This window comes from Sparus aurata, chromosome 10, assembly GCF_900880675.1.
Source record: "Sparus aurata chromosome 10, fSpaAur1.1, whole genome shotgun sequence".
NCBI lineage: Eukaryota > Metazoa > Chordata > Actinopteri > Spariformes > Sparidae > Sparus > Sparus aurata.
In genome coordinates this window covers 23450463-23473052 of record NC_044196.1, presented here as the reverse complement: position 1 = coordinate 23473052, position 22590 = coordinate 23450463, and the positions used below count along the sequence as shown (strand labels likewise).

The window sequence follows — 22590 nt, the reverse complement described above, 5'->3', positions numbered from 1 at the left end:
TGAACAGTAATGCCTCTGCCGGCAAGTCTGGAAACAATAATGTGTCTGACATCAATAGCACCTCTGTTTTTTCTCTTTACTTCACCACCCCTCATTTGAGTCAGATCAGTGAGTTAAGGCCTCAGAAGCACTGCTCTCTATTTTCAAATATTAAATCCTGTTATGAAACATACACAATCTGAAAATGAGACTTTAACACCAACGCAACCCAATAAAGTTGCTAAACACTGAGAACTTCTGGGGGATAAGACAAAACCTGTAATAATTTATTACATTTTAAAGGGTAACTACACCAGCTTTACATATTCAAGTGTTAAAAGGTCTTGGGGAGTACTGCTCTTGTGCAAAAAAGTAGTACAAAGCCTTTTCTGGCTTCAGAGGAAGCTGTACGACAATCATGTGCAAGATCCATTTGTCCAGCACAACTTGATATGTAATGAGTCTTTATGGAGAGTCTCACTCTCTATCACATAATGGCCTACCCTTCCAACTGTCTTACAAGGCACATTCACTTTTCATGCACAAAGATGTGCGGTAAAAGCACAAATTATTGAAAAACAATGTGCACTCAGAGCACGAGATGAGAGAGTCATGGAGATTGTTGAAGCGTGTACTGCCACATCCTGCAAAACCACACCCATCCGGGTCGAAAAACCAAAGTTGGGGGCTGGACTGAAAGGCCAGGTGGTGGAGCAGTTGGAGGCCTTAAGATACTTGGGTATCGAGTCCTGTCCTATTTTGAGCATAGTGACTCTGTGTACAAGAAGCTAGTCTTACTTTCAACATCACATTTTGATGCAGCCTCTTCTCTGTTAAAAACAATCCAAGCATTCTTGGATAATCAACTATGCTAAATAAATCTGGCACCACCCATTTTTCCTCTCTATAAAGATCTTACAACCCAGGTCGATTTTATATTCTCCCTGCTCCGATGACTTTAGCCAACACAGTGCTTTTCTCTCCCTAAGCATTATGAATGGGATGATGGTTCTGAACGTGTCTGGGTTTAAGCTTTTGACCTTTCAGTGTAACAAGTGGTGGGGACAAAATCCCCCAAACAGAGCTGAACAACAACAAAAAAAACCAAGCCTTTTGTGCCAAGGCTCAGTAAACGAGTGCAATGTCCACTCTCCCACTGGCAGGATAAAGAGTCACTGAAGTGGTCGTATGGCAGAGGAGACATTTTCCAGATGAGGTGAAATAAATCCGTCTTATCCAGCACCCCCTCCTGCCAGCTAAGTCTAAATCCTTGCCATAATTCCAAAGTCAAAGAGAGTGAGCATGACACCAGCACACTGCTGTAGCAGGGGAATGGATAGACAATGACTCTGAGCTTCATCTTGGCCCGCCGGCATGCTCTGAGTGCTACACATCCACTCATTATGGAGTAAGCAGCTCGCCAGCACATGATCTGTGTCCTCTGGAAGAAACAGATAGCTTTTCTGAACTAGACCAAGCTGTGGATGTCATTTTGCACTGGGCCAGATATGGCAGAACAGAGGGCCGTGCAGCCAGTAAGCTGACGCTATTCGGATTGTTTGATTTTGCACATAGCTGAAAGATGCAGTGGGCAGCGAGGGAAAAAAACACCACTGAGAGGAAGGGAGATAAAAATTGGAGTTGCACAAAATGTTTATATTCAGTGTTGCTACAGGCGTAAAGCTCAGTGTTTTAATGAATACTGAATAGGTCCACTAACTCCAGTTGTAACTCAGGCAAAAAATATATTGAGATGAAGTCTGCATTACTGTACACAAACTTCTATATACTGTACAACTGATGCTTATAAACAGCCAAAGGATGTATAGAAATAGGTGGAAAGAGTACTATAGAGGGCCATGACTTGAGAGACATTATGGTAAAGACATAGAAGCGAGGATTGAGACTTAGTGGTAGTTGAGGTAGACTAAGCAGTGGTGTTTTTTCTTATTCCAACTAAGAAACACAGGGGAATGGTGAAAACTTGCTCTATTATCAACTACCATAACTGTTCACATGACCGACATGGGAAATAGATTGCTAACGGAGCAAAATAACTTAACTGGCGTCGCATAGTAAAGTGTATACCTTTGAAATAAACTGAAATAAACTGCTCAGGAATAGTGAGGAACATGAAAAAAGAGCTTACGGTGTAGACCTGGCTCCCAAACTCCCCAGGTCTCAGTCCAATGGAGCATCTGTGGATGCTCTTGTACAGCCTCACAACCCACAGGACTAGCTGCCAAAGTCCTTGCACTGAGGATCTATGGAGAGATGCATTCAAGTAAACCACATGAGGAGAGAGGAAACAAGGAAATATGTTTTAAGAAAGAAGTCCTCCCCTCTGAAGTGTCTCGTGAAGAGGCGTCTGTTTCTGCCGACAGTGGCAGTTGATCACATCTGGGTCCGATGTCAGTCAGCTTCAACAGCTGTAGAGACTTTTGATAAAATTGTATGCACATATGTGCACCGTGCTAAAAGTAATACATTTCTGTTACTTGTTTACCAAACACCTGTGCATAAAGAACATGCTGCAGTGTGTATTTTTCGTGTCCTGCTCAGAGGCACAGGAAATCATTAAATTATTTCAAATAAATTAAGACAACTGTGGTCTGCTTGTTGTTCTATTTATCAACTTTCTTAAGTCTAAGAATCACTACTACTCTCCCAGATATTTAAGAGACCTCCAGAGGTGTCCTAAGTGGTTAGGAGTTGCCAGCAGGGGATGGCACTGAGGCGAGATTGATGCCCGTTGCCTCACACGAAGTGCTTGCGCCTGGCTGCACCGCGTCAAAGCACAGGGAGAGTGCGCGTCAGAGATGCCCGGGGACACAGGAGACTCTCTTAATGCATCTCGATCCAAACTGAAACATAAAGAATATGGCTGAAATATCAGAAATGCTTCTATTGTTGTTATGGTTAAAACTTGAACAAACACACATTTTAGACATTTACTGAACAGTGGCCTGGCAATTATCCAACAACAATTACGCACGTATCTCTCTCATCAAAACACACCTAGGAGCAGCGCAATATCCCTAGAGTTGTAACAGGAATAATTTGTGAACTCACCCTTTTGAAAGCAACTCGAGCTTCATCGCAGCTGGATCCTGGCCGCCGTCCAACACGGAGATGCTGGGGTTATCTTCTCCAAGTATGCGCTGCACAACTTCTGCAACTGCGCTCAAGTCTTTGCCAGGTGGTCCTCCACCTGCATAAGAATATAAAAATGAATTAATTAGTTATGAGCGAATAGGGTGGCATGCAAGCAAATGAAAAAGAAGCACTACATACCAGTGCGCATGGAGCAGGCCTTGAAAGCTGCGATTTCAGGTCTGCTTTTCGAGAGAACGTTATACCACTTTTTCTCGCAGTCAGCTGGTGACAGATGGCTGAAGGCTTGAGAAGTGTATAGTTGATTCCCTATGTCTTCCCATGCCTGTTTTTTATCGTGGCTGGTAAGCGTTGGGCTGAACTTGCCTTTAATGATGAGCTTCCTTTCCTCAACTAGCTCCACTAAGAACAGTATCTCCTCCTCTCGCCAATTGCGTTTTCTTTTTGATTCCATGTTGATTTCTGTATGTGGTTGCAGTAGGCTAGTATATATAGAGCCACCCACACCAGTGATCTACAGTTAAGACAGATCTTTAAATTGGCTAGGATCAGAAAATGAAACATAAACCTTGGGAGTGATACACTTCAGTTTAATCTGCCTTCACTCTGGTATGAAACTTCAGTCATGTCGTCCTGTATTAAATCAGAATTTATGGTTTAAGCAAGGATCAAGGAGTAAGGAAATGTCAAGGAAATCAGGATGGATGCTGGGTAGGTGAGGACCTAAATGCAAAAACATCGAGGAGGCAGGCAGGATTAAGAACAAAAACGAGCTTTTAATGAGAAGCTGAATAATCTGAAAAACGTAGAAAAAAGCAAAACAAAGTACAACTAAAAACAAAGTTCAAACCACAAGGAACAATGAAGAACAGGAACATACCATGAGGAGACACGGGGAAACACTGAAAGACATGAGAACAGGCTGAGTTGAACTAAACAGGTGAATAACAAAAGATGAACTGACAAAGACAACAGAGAGCACACAGTCTATACACAAGGGCTGATTCACTAACAAGACATTGGTGAACACAGAAAAATGAAGGGAAATTAACACAAGGGGAGAAAATGAAAAGGAACACATGACATATGAGGGCAAAACTTTGAAGCAAAACAGGAAATCACATAATGAATAATAACTATACATTATATTGATTGTGGCAGTGTAACTCAAGTCTTTGAGCTAGAGTCCAAGTCAGGTCCCTTAAGGCTGTATTTTGCGTTCTATCATCTGCTGCATACCATCTGGTCTGCTTAGAGTACTGCAGAGTTATATCTAAGGAATTCAAAGCATGTACTGTATTATCATCACTCCTTTATCTATTAGCATAGATAATTATCAACACTGTTTAGTTGTTTGGTATATGAGCACTTTGCAATGCAATATGAAAGAAAAGAACACACAATGAAAGCTTTCATTAAAGATTAAAAACTGTATCTTGGTTGGTAATCAATATACACAGCTACAATAGCTATATGCAAAACACTATTGCTACCAAATGATCTGAAATATTCTGTTGTAATATTGTTGTATATTGATAAAATTGAGTTGGATCTTGATAGATGATCTTATCTCAAGAAATCTCCCCAAGCACCCATGTCAATTGTTAAGATGGACATACTACAACAAACACATTTCTTCAAATGTATTTTACCTTTACCACCACCAACAGACTACTGGGACAAAATCCTCCCATCCTCCCTTATCTGGGGTGGAAAAAGACCATGTTGAAAGCTGACAACCCTCCAACATCATAAAAGGGATGGTGGTTTCTGTCCCAAATTTTAGACATTCTTTTTGGTCAATTGTCCTTAGACCATTGGTGGATTGGCTCAATCAAAACAGATCAATTTAGCAATTCCACATGGGCTGGTAGATCTGATCTATCCTGTTGTACCTTTTAAGTGTGCTGAATTAAAACTTGGCCCCATGATAAGTTATCTTTCGTGCATCTTGCTAAGAGGGAATCTAAAACCATGTGTAAGTGGCATCTTAACATCCTATATTCAGCAATTATAGGGGGATTAGAATAGATTAGATTAGATTAGATAGGCTTTTTTTTTTTATCCCACAACAGGGAAAGTGACTTGTTACAACAGCTGCAAGATGCAAAAAATACGGGGAAATAAAATCAAACAAATATCGATGAAGTTAAATAGAAAGTAAATAGAAAAAAAAAGATATTTACAAAAAACAAACAAGTGAGTGGAAAGTAATTGTTCAGGTAGTCCTTGAGTTAAACAGTCTGATGCCTGTGGGGATAAATGATCTGCGGTAGCCCTCCTTACACAGTGGGTTTCAGAGTCTGCTGCTGAAGGAGCTGCTCCCATTTACATGCCCAGCCTGGAGTGAAAAAGCTCTTCAAACTCTTGACAACATGTATAATGAAAATGTGCTCTTTAGTGACTTGCATCTGTCTGACAATTTTGCGGTCATCCATGAAGGCAAATGGGGTGCCATGGAACTCTCCTCCAGATCTCATCCTCTGCAAAAGAGAGATCAAAAGTGAAGTGTGGTTTCTCAACTATATTCACTTTTCCGGACCACTGCCTATAAACCTCTCTCCATTGTGCATTTATGGACTAAAGAACTAACACACTATTTTGGAGATGGTACAATGGACTGGGATGGTACATGGAGTTCAACAGTTGCTGTCTTTAAAAACCCAGATCATCAACAGATCCATTCCAATTATATTCACAGGACTTGCCTCACTCCAAGGAAAGTCTACCTCATCAAACAGTTATCATTCCCCAACTGCATATTGTGCCCTGATGGATTCAAATAATTTCCCAGTCTGGGATCATTAAAGTAATTCTATCTAAAGGGGACTTACAAATGAACTGGGAATGCAAGGATGTAAAACGATTTTGGATTGATATTTGTGCTGGCAATTATGTCGGTATGGCTCTAAATAATTTTAATAAAAGGTTGATCACAAAAAAATTCTATGCTGCCTGATTATGCAACCAACTAGATATACGCAGTAGTACACAGCTCGACAACATATGTAACAAAGGTCTGTTCATTTTTGAAAGCTTTAATGCAGAAATGTTACACATTACTACAAGAATTATCTCAAGCAATAGTACTCTCACATGCAAATGTCTTCTATATTTTCAAACTGATGACAGTTTCAGGTTTGATAAAAAAAAAATTATATACTGTAGTGAATGTTTCTCTCAGCCAGATTTTCTTTATTCATGACATTTTTTGTTTTGTTTTTCATTAATAGATCAATCGATCAATTAACTCTGTCTAAGCCTGTCTGCGCCTGTCGACCTCAGACAAAAGAGGAGGCTCATTGAAGGAGACGTGAAAGCAACATTAATCAAATCCATACCTTGTTTTCTCAAGCGCCGAGCCAAACACGGGGAGATTATAACCGGATGCCAGATAATTTGGACTTCAAAATAAAAGTCATACATGTCTTGGAAAAACAACTCTGTCAAGATCAAGTCCGATTACATTTGTAAACAGGCCCACACTGGGCGAATTCATTACAAATTATACCAGACTCTAGGCTAGTAAATAGATAGTAAAACCTGATCACACAGTTGAGGGTAATAAGTGCCCCTTCAGGTTTCTGACTGAGGACCTGCAGATGTGGCATGCAGCAGCCCTCAGCAGCAGGTGTGACAGCTGCATGTTATCAGGCTGATTAGCTTGCTAATAAATAGGCCAGGAAACAGGTGTTTACTCTGTTGAGCTTTGCAAGGTTACGAACAGGCCCCGGAAAGGCAGAAAGGACAAGATTCAGTTCAAACTGCAGGCTGTTGAGCTCAACATCCACTTTGTGTATACAAAAATATGTCAGTCTGTCTCTAAATAAAATAAATCAGGGCTTTTAGCCTGATCGGGTTGTATCTACATGGCAAATCGGATGTTTTTTGGAGCTAGTGGAGTGGAAAACATTCTAGGTTCTGTATAGTATAACAAAAATTGACAAATTGTTCCGTAAAATGCAATGCACGCAGAGCAATTTCCGCTCTGCTTTTATAGCTTGTACTTCAGATTTTACAACGAGAAATCTGAGGGAAGTCCCCATTACTTGGCCACTCAAGTTTAAGGGCTCTGTACAATGTCAGTTGTTGCGTTTAAAACCTCTCCGGTATGTTTTGCTATCTTTTTGATCCGACACAACATCAATTCACATCATGTCATGTCTCAACTGTCTCTTGGAGAGTGCATCTACTGGCGTTGTTCAAATGTGTGCGATCTTATCAAGTTGTGACTATGGGCAACTACAGAACCAGAGATTAAGTGGACAGCTGTACAGTCTTTAAACATTGAATCAGATGGAGTATAATGTGTCCACTTTCGTTAAAGTTTTGTTATTTGCATTGAAAGCACAGACTGGTTGAGCTATTGTGCTCCACCTGCAGTAAGAAGCTGTGATATCGGCTTGAAGAAACTCTTAGAACAAAAGTCACCAGAGTTCATTCACCAGTTATTTTATTGCAGGAAACTTATAAAAACTTATATTATTAACCAATGTGGTTTTTTTTGTGTGTGTGTGTGTGTGTTTTTTTTTTTTTTTACAGGACTGATAAAGTCAGGACTGACTGTCAAATTTAAAGTAACTTACTACAATTTTAAGATTAAATATTCATTTATTAGCCATTTTACACAAGGGTTGTAGAATGAAACTTGAGTTTAAGTCCCTTCGTACTGCACAAGAAAAAACTAATGATTTTATAGATTCTACATAGATTCTATTCTCAACTAGGCTACTGTACTTAAATACAATTTTGAGGTACTTTACTTGAGTATTTCCATGTTCTGCGACTTTATACTTCCATGCCACAACATTTAGTTGGTTACTTTAGTAACTAGTTACTTGGCAGACTCAGATTATACAGCTGTGATAACTATTACTGTCCCTATTATTGATACCACCGTGTCAGCTGTATTTCACACCAGTAAAACATACTGAAATGTATACAATGTCATATTTTGTTTTTACAGTTAGTTTACAATAAGTTCTCTACTGACAGGAGCTGACAAAAGACTGACTAAGCCAATGCACATCAATGGAACTGTGACCTCATAGAGGAGGTGAAATGATTTTGTGTCCTAAGGTGTTTGTGGGGCCCTGTGGCCCCTCGACAGGCTTATCTGGCTGTGTTAACAACTCATTCTGCTGCTACGTCTGCTTGTATGTCATAATCCTGAATAAATTCAACCCTGATAATATGTAAATGCAGTTTTCTCTTGTGGCTGATAACTGTTAGCTACAGGGGCTGGTTGACCATACATTTCCAACTTGACAATGGGAGTTTTAGTCCCTTTCAGGCCATCCATAGGACATTTAGTCAACCCCTGTGGCTGCATTTCGTGTGTGTTTTTACATGTTTGATGCGTGCTGCGAACCAGCCTGCAGGTGTGTGTGTGTGCCTGAGATTATGTCAGCCAGTGAAAACAGCTCTAACACGCAGGGCCTCAGTCTCTCACGGTGACTTTGCCGTAAAACCGCGGATCTACTTATGTCGAAGTCAAATGATCCCTCTGAGGAAAGAAAAGATCCTGAATAGTCCTGTGCTGGAACGCTCTCGTCGTCGCGTGGCTTTGTCGTTGACTCGTTGCCCCGCGCTGTATTGTGACGGTCCACACAGGAAGTGGTGTGTGCTGCACCGCCGTGCTTGACGCTAAGTGGAGTCAGATTGGGAGGCAGAGTTGAACAACGGCGAGGAAAAGGAGGACGGACGGCGGTACCGAGGGTCACAGGGATGTACAGTAAACACAGGCAGAAAAATGCCCAAATATCACCGGCAAAATGTGGACGTTTGCTCGTTTTTCTTTCTTTTCTGTTGCTGAACGGCACACTGGAACGAGCCAGCGGAAACACTGGAGAACAAGGTAAAGAAAAAGAGCGGACCCACCGTCAAACTTCTTCTAGCATCTACCAGTTGCGTGTTGATGTGTTAAAGCTTAGTAGATCAACATGGATGACCGCTCTAAAGTGTGTCATTCAGTCAAATTGGTTTTAGAGGAAGCTTGAATGTATGGCGTGACAGCATTGAAACTTTTTCTTCGAGTAATTAGCCGCTATAAAAAGAGGAGGGCTGTGATAGCCAAATTCTATTAAAAAAATCAGAAATTTAAAGCAGCCTTGCTTATTATACAAAGGTGCAAGCCATGCATGACCCACATAACATTTCCTAAATAACACTGATTTATTCTTCTGATTGCCAGAGGCACCAACGCATACCCACTGAATACCACTGTGATAACATCTCTACTTTTATTGCCGGGTCTGCGGTTACTCCCACAACTGTCCCCTCCTCAGACTGATGGTGGGCTCTGTGGGGGGAAATAAGGTCAAACGATTTTAAAAGTTGATATTATTGAGTCTTATCCTCAAAGCCGAAATGGACGGAGGACGTGAATTATTCGAAAAACAACCAATCATGTGTTTTCTAACATGTTAATTTTTCACCGTATACAAGGAAACATTAAATTCTAAGTTATCAAACGTGATTCGGGTGAACGTCTCTGAATCGGTGCGCGCATTGAAGCGAGCGGCTTTCCGTTAACTAAATTTAAAAAAGATTATTTTGCAGCTATTGGTAGATTTGTATTGTAAAATGCCAACCGTGTAATTGTATTCTGGCTTAAGGATTGCAGTATTTATGTTAAAAATGTTTCGCGGCTAAAGTACAGTCTCGGCTCCGTCCTCTTTGTGCGTTGTCCATAAAAGGCAGCAGTTGAGAGAAATACAGGCGCACAGCGGACCGGTACAGTAAGAGGAGCCCACACTTCACACAGTCCGGTTTCTCTGGACTATGAACGAAAGCACTACAGTGTAAATTCTTCAGTGAAGCCTATTCGATCTGTTCTGCCCTCACAGTTAAGGGTCTGTCCTCCTGGCTGGAGACCTGGCAGCACTCTGTCCATTTGACGTGATCATAAAATGAACCCTAAAGCTTAAGTTGAATATATTCATATCCCATTCTCAGCTAGTCAGATAAAGGTCAACTTGTATGTTAGCGGCTGGTATGAAGATGCATCGTCCTGCCCTGCCTAGTCATGTGGAATGAACTACCCCGAGGCAGAGTAAGACTCAGACAATAAACCCCATTCATAAAAGATGTTCCAAGTTAATGTAGTTTTCAACCCGTGTGTGTGTTTGTGTGAGAGTGTGTGTGTGTGTGTGTGTGTGTGTGTGTATGTGTGTGTGTGTGTGTGTGTTTGACATTGTACCACTGTATCAGATGGTGTCAGCAGCCCTGCAATAAGTCCATCTTGTCTAGTTTGTAATGTTCGTTGTTTAACTGTTGTCAGTTTTAAGGCTGTTGTTATGGGCAGTGTTGTCCTGGACGTCTGTAGGCTGTATATGATATTATTCAGTCTGCACACTGTATGTATCATTCAGATAATTGTGACTGTATTGATGATTTGATCCCCAGAGGCTGAATACTTTTTTGTTTGATAGCTTTAATTAAGTCAGTATAGTCAGTAGTAAGTAGTGTGATGTGAAATTAACCACACTGTACAGACAATCTGATAATTGTCATGCAGCCTTCAGTGTCTGTAATGGAAACACTTCCTAAGGTCCCATTTTGTCACTGGAGCCTCCTGAGCCTCACCTCACAGTAAGGTCAGGGGTCACAGGCTAGCTGCATAGCTAATAGTTATTCAGTGGCTTGCTCAAGTACTGTCACTACCCAGTCTGAGTAGCTGCCGGATGTGAGTTCCGTATGCGCAAGTACGTCTCTTATCTTGGAAAGATACGCACGGCAAGCAGATGTGGACGGACCACATATAGAAATGCAGTAAAAGCAGAAATTTGTTAAGTAAAGAAAAAGAAGGTAATAAGTATATTTTTATTTGTCTCCATTGTACACATTTGACATCAGCCAATGTATTGATTTCTTGTATTAAGCTGTATTCATCGCTTTTTGTTCTGTTTCCTGCATATGTATGAGCTATATATTTATATGAACATTTAAAACATCAGATGGCAATTCAATACAAGTCAAAGGGCTTGCCGAAGCAGAAATGCATCACTTATTTTTAAATATTCTGACAGTCGACAGTAAAAGCATTAGGGAGTAAAAAATCCTCATATCCGATATATCGGCCGAATACATTTTTACATTTAAAGAAATAGATAGATAAATAAACCCATAACCTATTTTTTGATGCCTTAAATGAAGTTCTAGCACTTGTGACTTTATTGTTAAAAATTAGTGCAGGTTTTGATAAAAATAATTATAATTAGGCCTATGTGTTAGTTACGTGGGGCATGTTAGAACGCAGACATTAAGCATTTTTCTTACTGCAAGGCATGTCTAAATGAATATAGCTTATATTCACAAATGACTAATTGATTTATTAATTGTTATTATCTTTATATTTAGGTAATATGTACGTGTATAAGCACCATAATAGGTAAAGTCACTGGTAAAACATTATTTGAAAGCACCTCTCTGATGCCTTCTAAATGTTAACTCACATTTTCTCTACTCTATCATTCTGAACCATTAAGTCATTAGACCTTTTCACAAAGAGACGCCGCAGCAGTGGTTCACCAGTTCACTGTTGGTTTTTCACACAGAGCCAAGCAGCTCCGCCTTAAAGATGAACCACTGTGTAATTCACACAGAAAGTCGGCTCTGCGGCACCTAAAGAGGCGGGATGGTACACATCATGATGATGACGTCTGTGTTTTTTTCAAGGTGATTCCCCGGTGTCCTCTTGTTAATCTAAACATGTACCTGCTGATGGTTTATAATCATATGGATGCTGTTATAATTTGTTGTGATTGAGATCCTGACCTACCAAACATCCTGGAAAATGCCAAATTTACATTTTGCGCTCTAAATTACATTGTCACTCACGGGGATGGAGACTGTTTCCTGGGGGAAAGTTCACTGAAGTTTTTGCCGGTGACGGACGCTGTTTTTCGGGCCGAAATGTGACGAAGAATCAGTAAGACAGGCGGAAGGACAGACGCTTCTCCGCGTACAGCTGTGGAACTTTTTTCCTCATACCCTGTAACGTTGCTTTGTTGGACGTTTCTCTTTATTTAGTTGAGGGAAGGACCTGTATAGTTATCAGACTGTCAGACTGACACGCCCCTACACGACGATGGCATATCCATTCACACTGGTTCAGTTCGCCAATACTGCGCCTCGGATAATAGCTCTAGAGGCGTATCAGTGTTAGAGCGAAATGTCACCCCTCGCCACCTTTGAGACATTCACACAGAGGCAGTGGCAGAGAATTGGCGCAGGATCCCTGCATCCAAACGGCAGTGTGAATGGGGCTATTATCAACCAAACACACCTTTTCTTACTTAATGTTATCAAAACCTGTAAGCTTTTGCAATATTTATTTTTTAGTGTATAATGGTCACAAACAGTCAAGAGATGACCATTCCCTCTGCTTATGGTTGCAGGGAGAACTCTAAACGTAGAGTGATTTAATCCAATGTAAAAAAACAACAAACACCCGGCGCTGCTGTGACTATAGCCTTAATGTGTTCCGTAGTAAGATTAGCGTTAATTGGTAAGTGAAATTGTGATCAATAAGAGTGACATGACGGTTGTTCCAGAAGAGTAAAGGATGGGGACATGACCGTTACGTTATTTGTTTACTTCCAGGCCAGAAATGCATTTCACTAAACACGACTGTCTCTCTATAGCCTTAATGTGTTCCGTTGTAAGATCAGCGTTAATTGGCAAGTGAAATTGTGATCAATAAGATTGACATGACGGTTGTTGCAGAGGAGTAAAGGATGGGGGCATGACCGTTACGTTATTTGTTTACTTCCAGGCCAGCAATGCATTTCACTAAACACGACTGTCTGTGAAAAGTAACTAGTAACTAAAGCTGTCAGACAAATGTAGTGAAGAAAAAAGTAGATTTTTTGCCTCTGAGATGTAATGAAGTAGAGGTGTAACATTGTACAAAATAGAAAGTGCCTCAGATTTGTACTTGATTAAATGTACTTCATTACATTCACCATCCCAGTTGAATATGAACACAGACACTGGCTAGTAAGCAGTTAATTTGTTATATTAAATATATAACAGCACATGTCCCGCACTTGTTTCCCTCTGCTGGAAACTGGCAGCTGGTCTAGCAGAAGAGGATTGTGCCACTTCTCCTCTCTGCTCCCCAACCAATCTGTCTTCCTCCTCCCTTTGTGTTTCACCATATTGTGTCATTTTTTTGTCCATACATGACTTTGTATCAGCATTTTCTTATGCAGCATAGTGCCAACCAGTAATGCACCAGTTAATTGGCCACGGATCGTAACTGGCCAAAAGAAAACTCCAAATAGAACAGTGATAATTGGCTGTTCCTCTTTTCCAACTGTCTGGACTCCAACTGCTTAAGAATACCCTCCAAAAGAACAATATGGACATCAGGAGAGTGGTGATTGTGTGCCATTAGGACTGGGAGTTGATTTGCAGCAGTCAGCACAACTACAGTCATGAACCACCACATCATCCATCTGCCATCACAAGTTAATCTCTGAAAATGGTCATATATACAGATACATATATATTCCCCCTGTTAAAATTCTTTTTTTTCCCTTCAACATACAAGATTACTCATTCGAATTGAGGGTCAAATATATAAATAAAATTGATTTGATCTGATGTGGCCAGAATTTTGGTTCAAAACATTAAACATAAAACATAAACTAACATCAACAGAATGTGAAAAAACAACAGTATTGATGTTTTGTGAAAGATGTCTATGTATTCTGTTACCGAGGTGCCTGCTGATGTTAGCGTGCTAACCAGCGAGCCCTGGCCTGTCCTGTCCTGTCCTGTATTACCACTTTGTACCATGAGGTGATCTGAGTCTGATAACCCCTGTAGTTTCAACTGGGAGTAACATGCGAGCGATGTGTGTGCTACTTAGTCTGCTAAGTAAACAAAATGAACTCACAAGAAGGTAGATATTTTTTACACAATTTCCCAGCATCTGAATCAAGTTTATCTTTATTAATGAAGCAGGATGAGCTTAATTACTTCATTAACTTATTGTAAAAACACTTTTCATCAAAACTCAACGTAAAAGAAATAAAACTGACCAAAACACTCTTTTTATCTTTACATAATCACCTCTAGTTTGGTCCAAATAAATCCTCAGTTCACAGAGTAAAATGAATAAATATTCCAACTCTACACGCTGATTTCTCCTGTTACTGATGCCCAACTCTCTTATTGTGTAGGAATCAGAATCAGGATGCATCAGTTTTAATATTTTATGAGAGAATTGTTTGATACTCTGTCAGTCAGTCATCTGTTTTTTAAAAGAAAACTTAAAGTTAGAGAAATACCAGCAAAGCCGGCGGAGGTGAGAAATATTTAAAACTAAAAACTGTAATGTTTCTAAATGTGGAGCAGGTTAAAGCTGAAGCTTTGTTGTAAATGAGGAACCAAAATTCAGATTCACAGAGCTGCTTGGAGTGAAACTCAGAAAGTCCTTAAGTTAATCAAAACTTGATTAGCCCCCCCCCCCCCCCCCCCAATTTTTTTCTTACTTCAAACACAGTGAGCTCCACTCTGCCCATAAATGTCCTTGTTTACTCCCCTTCAGATCTACAGTTTGAAGATGGGTGTAGCCAACATTGGCTGCAGTGCATGCCTCATTCACTGCATAAACACAGGCAGTTTAGATCGGAACACAAACTAGTCTCTGTTTTTAGGTAGTGAAATGGTGCAGAAAGGAGTTCAGCTGGTTTGGGAAGCCTTCACTTGTTCAGTTTGTTTGGACCTACTGAAGGATCCATGACTACTCCCTTTGGACAAAGCTACTGCATGGACTGTATTAAAGATCACAGGAACACATAGGATGAGAAGCACAGCTGCCCTCAGTGCAGGAGGAGCTTCATACCAAGGCCTGAGCTGCTGAAAAACACCATGTTAGCAGTTTTAGTGGAGTAACTGAAGAAGACTGGACTCCAAGCTGCTCCTGCTGATCACTGCTATGCTGGACCTGAAGATGTGGCCTGTGATTTCTGCAATTGGACAAATCTGAAAGCCATAAAGTACTGTCTGGTCTGTCTGGCCTCTTATTGTGAGGAACACCTCCAACCTCATTATGAATTACCTGTATTTGAAAAACACAAGCAGATGGAGCCCTCCCAGAAGCTCCAGGAGAACATTTGCTCTTGTCATGATGAGGTGATGAAGGTGTGCTGCCGTACTGATTAGCAGTGGATCTGTTATCTCTGCTCTGTGGAGGGACATAAAGGCCACGACACAGAGCCAGCTGCAGCAGAGAGGACTAAGAGGCAGAGAGAGCTTGAGGTGAGCCGACAAAACATTCAGCAGAGAATTGAGGACAGAGAGGACAATGTGAAGGTGCTTCAACAGAAGCTAGAGGCCATCAATTGCTCTGCTGATAAAGCAGTGGAGGACAGAGAAGAGTAGAGCTTCATTGAGCTGATCCGTGTCATGGAGAAAAGATGCTCCGATGTGAAGCAACAGGTCCGCAGATCAGCAGGAATGTTGAGTCAAAGAGCTTCAGGAGAAGCTGGAGCAGGAGATCACTGAGCTGAAGAGGAAAGGCGCTGAGCTAAAGAATCTCTCACACACAGAGGATCACAACCCACTTTCCGCTCAACTACCACTCACTGTCAGCACTCAGTAAGTCTAGACACTCATCCAGCATCAATATCCATCCTCTGAAGTAGTTTAAGGATGTGACAGCAGCTGTGTCAGAGGTCAGAGATAAACTACAGGACGTTCTGAGAGAGACATGGACAAACATCTCACTGATAGTTACTGAAGTGGATGTTTTACTGCCACAACCAGAGAACATGACCAGAGTTGACTTATTAAGATATTCATGTGAAATCACACTGGATCCGAGCACAGCAATCACACGTCTGGTATTATTTGACAGATACAGAAAAGCTACATTCTTGAGTCAACAGCAACTATTTTATTCAAGTCACCCAGATTCACGGACTGGTGTCACGTCCTGAGAGAGTTTGACTGGACGTTGTCACTGGGAGGTGGAGTGGCGAGGGGAGGAGTTGGTATAGCATTGACATACAAGAATATCAACAGAGCAGGGAGTGCACATGAATGTGGATTTGAAAACAATGACAAATCTGAAATGTTATGTTGTTTCAGAAGCAGTTATGACTTTTATTGTGACAGTGTTCACTCTCCAGTCTCAGGTCCTGAGTCCTCCACAGTTGGAGTGCACCTTGATCACAGTACAGGTATTCTGTCCTTCTACAGCGTCTCTGCAACCATGACACTCCTCCACAGACACCAGACCATATCAGACTTATACTAAATGTTTATCCTGCAGTCTATGGAAATAGACATAAGTCATTTATTTGACAGTGGGTTAATTATTCAATTTCTTTAAAACTTAAAAGAAGCTGAAGGCTGATTGTTGTCAATCAGACACGATTGGCCGTACTTTCTGAAAATGAGTTTATTTAGGCGATGCTCCTTCCTTTGTCTGTTAAGCTAAGAAGGCTATCGCTGTCCATTTAGCTTCCCTCACTTAAACAGCTTTGTCAAAGAGAAATGAGCAGAGTAGACTTCTTAGTACTAACATTTTGTTTGTGAAATTAGTCAATAAAGAGGATTTACAACACAGACTTCAAAAACAAAAAAAATTGTCAGAATTAATCTGTTGTAGTTTGGGTGCAAAGAAGTTTAGTTGAGTCCTGAGTGGGGATGCAAATTTTAGGCAATTTCTTTTATTGTTCGCAGCTACCTAAACAATCAATTATCGATTATTCATTGATGATATATGAAATTTGTAGGATGTTTTTCAATAAGAAATTAGTCTCAGTTTTAACCACAAACACAATCCATGTTCAATGCAAAATTAGAGTAGGCTACACTTGGAGTTACAGGAACATATCAAGTCATCATTTAAGGTAATAATTTAAGTAACTTAGTGTTTCTAAGTTACTTAAATGATTAACTAACGTAATAATGACTATTGATATTTCAATTGTGGAGATTTGTCTGTTGCTAATTAACCACCGGCCCAACAAAATCCAATGCATACCGAGGCTGTTAAATGGCTAGAATGTTTGTATGTTTGTATAGAATACCTTTTGGTGTTTTTTTAAGTACAAATCACATTACTTTTAATTGAATGCCTTATTAAACCAGTATCTTTTATTTCGATATATTTGATAAGCAAGTATTTGCAATTTGTAATAAGATATTTTCGGATATATTTCCACCCATTTTAGATTATACATTTTTACCGGTTAAATTCTTACCTGCAAATTGATTGTGTAATTGTTGACTTGAAGTAACTTCATGCCTAGTGCTGTTGATGGTAATGAAAATGAAAGACGCTGTAAGAGAGGACTGACTGCGACTTTTGTTGGACAGAAACATTCCCAGCCGCCAGCGCGTAGGCTACTTGCTTTATGTCAGCACATCTAATATATAATAATAAGTTAATGACCACATCAAACCTTGACAAGGGTGTCATGACCAAACATCGCAGTCTAATAGCCAAATAAAACCGACACAATGTATTCTGCAGGTTAATGTGCTGTATTCTATAGTTAATCAGCACAAATAAGACACAGACAGGTGAAACAACACAACAGCCTTTAAACACAAACACATGTATGAACATTAAATCAAAAACAGAGCAGAGTCAGGCTGACGACAGGGGATCCAGTTATCATCATCAACAGTTCAAGTTACCCATCAGCAAAAGTCATATTCTGTTAAAATATTACCTGGGGTAAAAGTAAAAGTCACCTATCTGAGTAGTACTTGAGTAAAAGTAATAAAGAATCGCATATGTAATATACTCAAGTTTTTAAAAATATCAGTACAATTCTTTAAAAAAATAAATGTTTTCTTCCTTAAGGCCAGCTTTGCAAACAGTGTTTTTTTACCCGATACATCTGTGTAGTCTTCTTTAATGTTTAGCAGCTATTATTTTGCACGAATAGATAAGGTTGATAAACACAGTATATCTTGGAAATGTAGTCTTGAATAGCATATGCATAATCAAGCTTGCTGAGTGGCCACAGCTGCATGATTGAAATAGGAAAGCTAATCATTTCTGTTCAGCTTAGTGGTGCTGAATGTAGTACGCAAATCCATTAAAAATGGATAGTTTCTGTATCATTCCTCTTCTGTTCCTGTGCAGCTTCCTGCATACAACAACCTTTTTATGAACAGCTGAGGTCACGGTATATTCTTTCAGAGGATTCAAAGATGACAACATTTTTATTTGCATCATGATTTTTGATCAACCAGGCTCGCACATCTAATTCTGTTTGTTGTATGTGGCAAGCTGCAACTCTGAGAACCGTGCATATATATGGAAGTCCAATACATGTGTTATTTTTGGTCATTGACAATATGTTGTATTTTGTATGTGCCTTTATAGTTACAGTAAGAGTTACAGACAATTAGCCACTCTTGAATGAATCTTTGATTTTCAATGAAAAAATGTTATTGACTACATTTCTTTGTTTTTCTTGCTCTGCCAAAAACAAACTGAACTGTGACCCAAAAGCCAGGGTTCATGCCTAACAGTGGACTTTGTACACTACCCTAATGTGTGGTTTTTTTACACAGGTTAAAATGTTTATGAACATTTCGACTAATGAAATGTGAGGCATAGGAGCGAACGTAATTGTTAGCTGTGTCTGTACAAAAAGAAAATAGATAAAGGTATAATTCAATACAAATTGAGTCAAGGATTTCTGCATTACAGTCATGCACATCTCTTTTGTACTATAAATAGATGAGTCTGCACAGATAGGTGAGAGGACGATTGAGTCCAGGGCTCTTGAAAGCATCACAGGTTAGAGTTTTCGTCTCTCAAAGGATTTAGCTAATGCATTCTAAAATCTAAAACTCTCTGATATTACCAAGCAGATCTGTAGGGCCCCTTCACAGAAACTGAGCCAATACAAATTCCTAGTTTCCTCTCTGCTTTTATCAATACACCGCTTCTTTGTGTCTGTTGTCTTTTGGTCAAGCACACGCTGATTACTCATCCCCCAGATGGAGCCGATTGTCACATTCTTTTGAAAATGTTTTACAACAGTGTTTTCTAGCCTTAAGGTAAATACAATACATCTCAGTGGGCAGCATGTTCTACCTTGGCAGAGCTGACAAGAGCTTTAATTCACTTTGAGTGTTTGTTTTGGCCCACTTAGACAAATGTGTGGGTGTAGACATGTTTCAGTTGAAATACATTTGAGTTTCAGTTGAGTTCAATTTCAGTAGCATTCTCGAGAAGTTGCAGATGTGCTTGCTTGATAAGATTTTAGATTCTTGCAAAGGCAGTGAAGCCCTGCGCACATTTCAACTTTAATTTTCATTTTACAACACAGGGTTGTAACATGAAGTACAAGTTGTAGTAGAGGGTGAGTTGAGGAGTCTCACAGCCTGAGGAGTGAAGCTGCTCTGTAGTCTGGTGGTACAGAAGCAGATACCTCTGTATCTGTTGTCAGATGGCAGCAGGGTGAACAGACTGTGGCTGGGTGGCTGTTGTCTTTTAGTATCTTTGGGCTCTGTGCAGACATCTCACTTCTCTGCTGTCATTGATGCTCTGTAGATGGTACCAGTGATGCTCTGGTGCTTTTAATCACCCGCTGTAGAGCCTTCCTGTCCTGGACCTCAGACCTTTGTCACCGTCCACCATTGTGTTGTTTTAGTAACTGTCTCTGGCAACTTGTATTGAAAAAGATCACAGTGGTGGTCAGCCCTCCCGACCGAGACTTCAGTGTATTTTCCCACAGAAAACATCATGCCTCCTCACGAGTGAGAGTCAGACAGGGTCTGCTGTTAACTGATGTCGATTATGTAATTATGTAATTACGTAATACTTTGTCACTTTCCAGGATGCATGTTGGGTCAGGATCTCACTCGCAACACATTATTACTGCATCCATATGATTATAAAGAGTCACAGATACATGTTCAGATTTAGAGTACAGGCGAAACATGTTGAAAAAACACACAGATCTCAATGTTATGTGTATAGTTACGCCTCTTTTTGCTCTGCAACGCTGGCATGCTGTATCAAACGATATACACACTGGAGCAGCTTTATACTGGCGCTGCTTGGTTCAGTGTAAACACTATGCCATTTGATTAGTTTTAAAACATGGGCACATAAAAACAGCCACATGTAAGTGATATGGACACTTGCCATCAGCATTTTGGTTAATCACTGACCGGTGTAAAGTTGCTCAATGGGTGTTTTACCTCATAAAATGTAAAACATTCTGTTGCGAGAAAGTAGTGCACAAGGACAGGTTGTGACCCAATGTCTTGACCTTTTAGAATAGTTGGCTGAGTAATGGTACTGTCTCACATCCTGATACCGTTTTCTGATGCCACCCAGCATCTCAGGTTGGCTTAAAGGGATATTCCGGTGTAAATTTAATCCATGGTCTAACACACCATGACACCAAGTAAAACCCCCCCCCCCAGAGGTGAAGTTTGCAGACCGCCAGTTTACAAATAGGGTCTCAGCACATGGTTCAGGCATCAAACCTCCGCTAGCTTAGCCGGATTGCTATTGTAAAGTGAATACAACTCACCACTCTCCTGCAACAGCCTCCTGTTGTGGGGAAGCCCTGCAAGTCGATTACTACGTAAACTAGCTGTCTGCAAACTTCATCCTTCGGGGGGGGGGGGGTCTTACTCGTTGTCACGATGTGTTAGACCATGGATTAAATTTACACTGGAATATCCCTTTAATGTAATGTAGGTTTGAGTTTGAGTTCGTCCCCTGCAGCTCAGTGGACTGTTACCTCCCACCATGTGGCCTCCTGTTATCTTTGTGCTCTGCACCCTCCCAGCTTTCTCTCCTCATCAGTTTTTGTCCTACTCTCTCAATCACAAACATGTCATCAAAAGGTTAAAAAAGCTCTCAAAACTCCTAATGCGCTTTTGCTCTGCTGGGATTCAAAAATCTCCATGCTCAGCAGTTTTCTCCACAATGTCTGCCGGCAGCACGGCCCATTTACCAGGCACTGAGAGCAGCCTGCCCTGGGCCTGTGCTCCATATGCTTTTGCAATGCAAGGCCTGTTGTCTGAGCCCAGAGGGATCTGTAAGGAATGATTTGAGAGCTCTTGAAAGCGTGGGCTGTTATTTCCAAGGGTGGGAGCCGACACCGGCTGCACAGTCGGCAGAACTGTCGTAGCTCGACCTCCAAACAGGACAAACTTTCATCAGAGACACGTTCCCCGACAATGCCCAGCTCACCTTTTCACATCTCCCCATTTTCTAACTGTAAACACCAGGCCAGCGTGACGGCGAGGTTGCACCCTTGAAGAATATTTTGGTTGAAACCTAACAGCATTGCATGGCTGCTATTTGTAACTCCAACGGAAATATTGTGCAAGGTCCTTTCTGGTCTGCTGTGTGGGCTTCTTTAGTCATTATTCATTTTCTAAGTGTTATGTTTATGCTTTATGGGTCTGCGGTGTGTAGGTGAGGGGCTGCCAGAGAGTGCTGTTTGTGAGAACTTCCAGTCTAATGCCATCAGTCTCCATGCCAAGATTGGCTAAATGTAGTTCTACAAAATGTGAAGTTTGTAACCCCTTTTAATGATGAACTGAGAGAAAAGCCCTCTACCACAACAGAGAACTTATAGAGCAAGTGTCAGATACTATTTAAATGATTATGTAACACAAAGGAGAGGATTGATGTTACTTAACATTATTAGGCTAAGCATATGACATCGGATGACGTTCCAATATTCTTAGATAAGATTGTTATCCTGACGTCAATGTACAGGATGGGTATCCGATTATCCAAAAGCTCAATTCAATTTGAATTTGATGTGAAGATTTTGATCTTCAGCACTGACAGAAATTCTGGCCTTAAACAATCACATCTGGATTTGTAAAGATCAACAAATGATATATTTTACGCCCTGTCATATGTCATTTACATTTTCTAATTGTCCTTAAAAAAGACAGAGGTATTTCACTCCAAAAGCTTGACTTAGAGTTAGAAAAGAAATACCAGCCTTCAGAGATTGAACAAAAAACAATGAAAGATAGAAATCCAGTTGGGTTTCTCAAATCTGTCCCGAATAAACCCTTTTCCCAAACAAAGCAACAAAGGCTCTGTTGCAATGCTATCAGTTCTGCTCGCCAATACTTCCTTTGAATTCAACACTTATTGCAATTAATAAAGTGAAATGTTGAACAAACAACATTATTAATAAACACTGTGGGGCTGCAGAGATTTGCAGAGCTACAAATTGTGTTCACCTGATGTAAGAAAACAATAAATGATGATGCACCATCATCATGATTGAATTAGTTGTTGTTTTTTGCGCTGAAAATGATTGTTTTACAAGAATGATCATTTCTTATGTGAATCGTCATTCTTAATTATGATCAATTTTAATGAGTTTGTCTACTTATTGCAAACTTGTTGTAAATGAATGTAAAAGACAGTTGGGCTTCTTGGGTGCTTTAGCCCACACTTATTGCTATTATGATGTAGGGAATCTGACATGTTTGCATGATAAGTCAGTAGACTCAAATATC

The 22590-nt window shown here is 40.4% G+C and overlaps 2 protein-coding genes and 1 long non-coding RNA gene across 3 annotated transcripts in view; 1 reads left to right on the top strand and 2 right to left on the bottom strand.

Moving 5' to 3' along the window:
• Positions 1–2616: 2616 nt before the first annotated feature.
• Positions 2617–3591, bottom strand: LOC115590188 (uncharacterized). The gene is made up of 3 exons (XM_030431453.1): positions 3274–3591; positions 3052–3190; positions 2617–2843 (listed from the first exon to the last, which is right to left on the bottom strand). Exons 1-3 carry the CDS (start codon positions 3545–3547, stop codon positions 2639–2641), a joined length of 618 nt encoding a protein of 205 aa, XP_030287313.1. The 5' UTR covers positions 3548–3591; the 3' UTR covers positions 2617–2638.
• A 258-nt stretch (positions 3592–3849) lies between these two features.
• On the bottom strand, positions 3850–6716 carry LOC115590196 (uncharacterized). The gene is made up of 2 exons (XR_003985708.1): positions 6435–6716; positions 3850–5576 (listed from the first exon to the last, which is right to left on the bottom strand). It is a non-coding gene; the product is annotated as an uncharacterized LOC115590196 (long non-coding RNA).
• A 1892-nt stretch (positions 6717–8608) lies between these two features.
• The window catches only part of adam19a (ADAM metallopeptidase domain 19a), a 202218-nt gene continuing 188236 nt past the window's right edge, over positions 8609–22590 (top strand). The window contains exon 1 of the mRNA XM_030431403.1: positions 8609–8950. Coding sequence (XP_030287263.1) covers positions 8821–8950 — 130 coding nt within the window. The 5' untranslated portion in view covers positions 8609–8820. The remainder of the gene's footprint in view (positions 8951–22590) is intronic.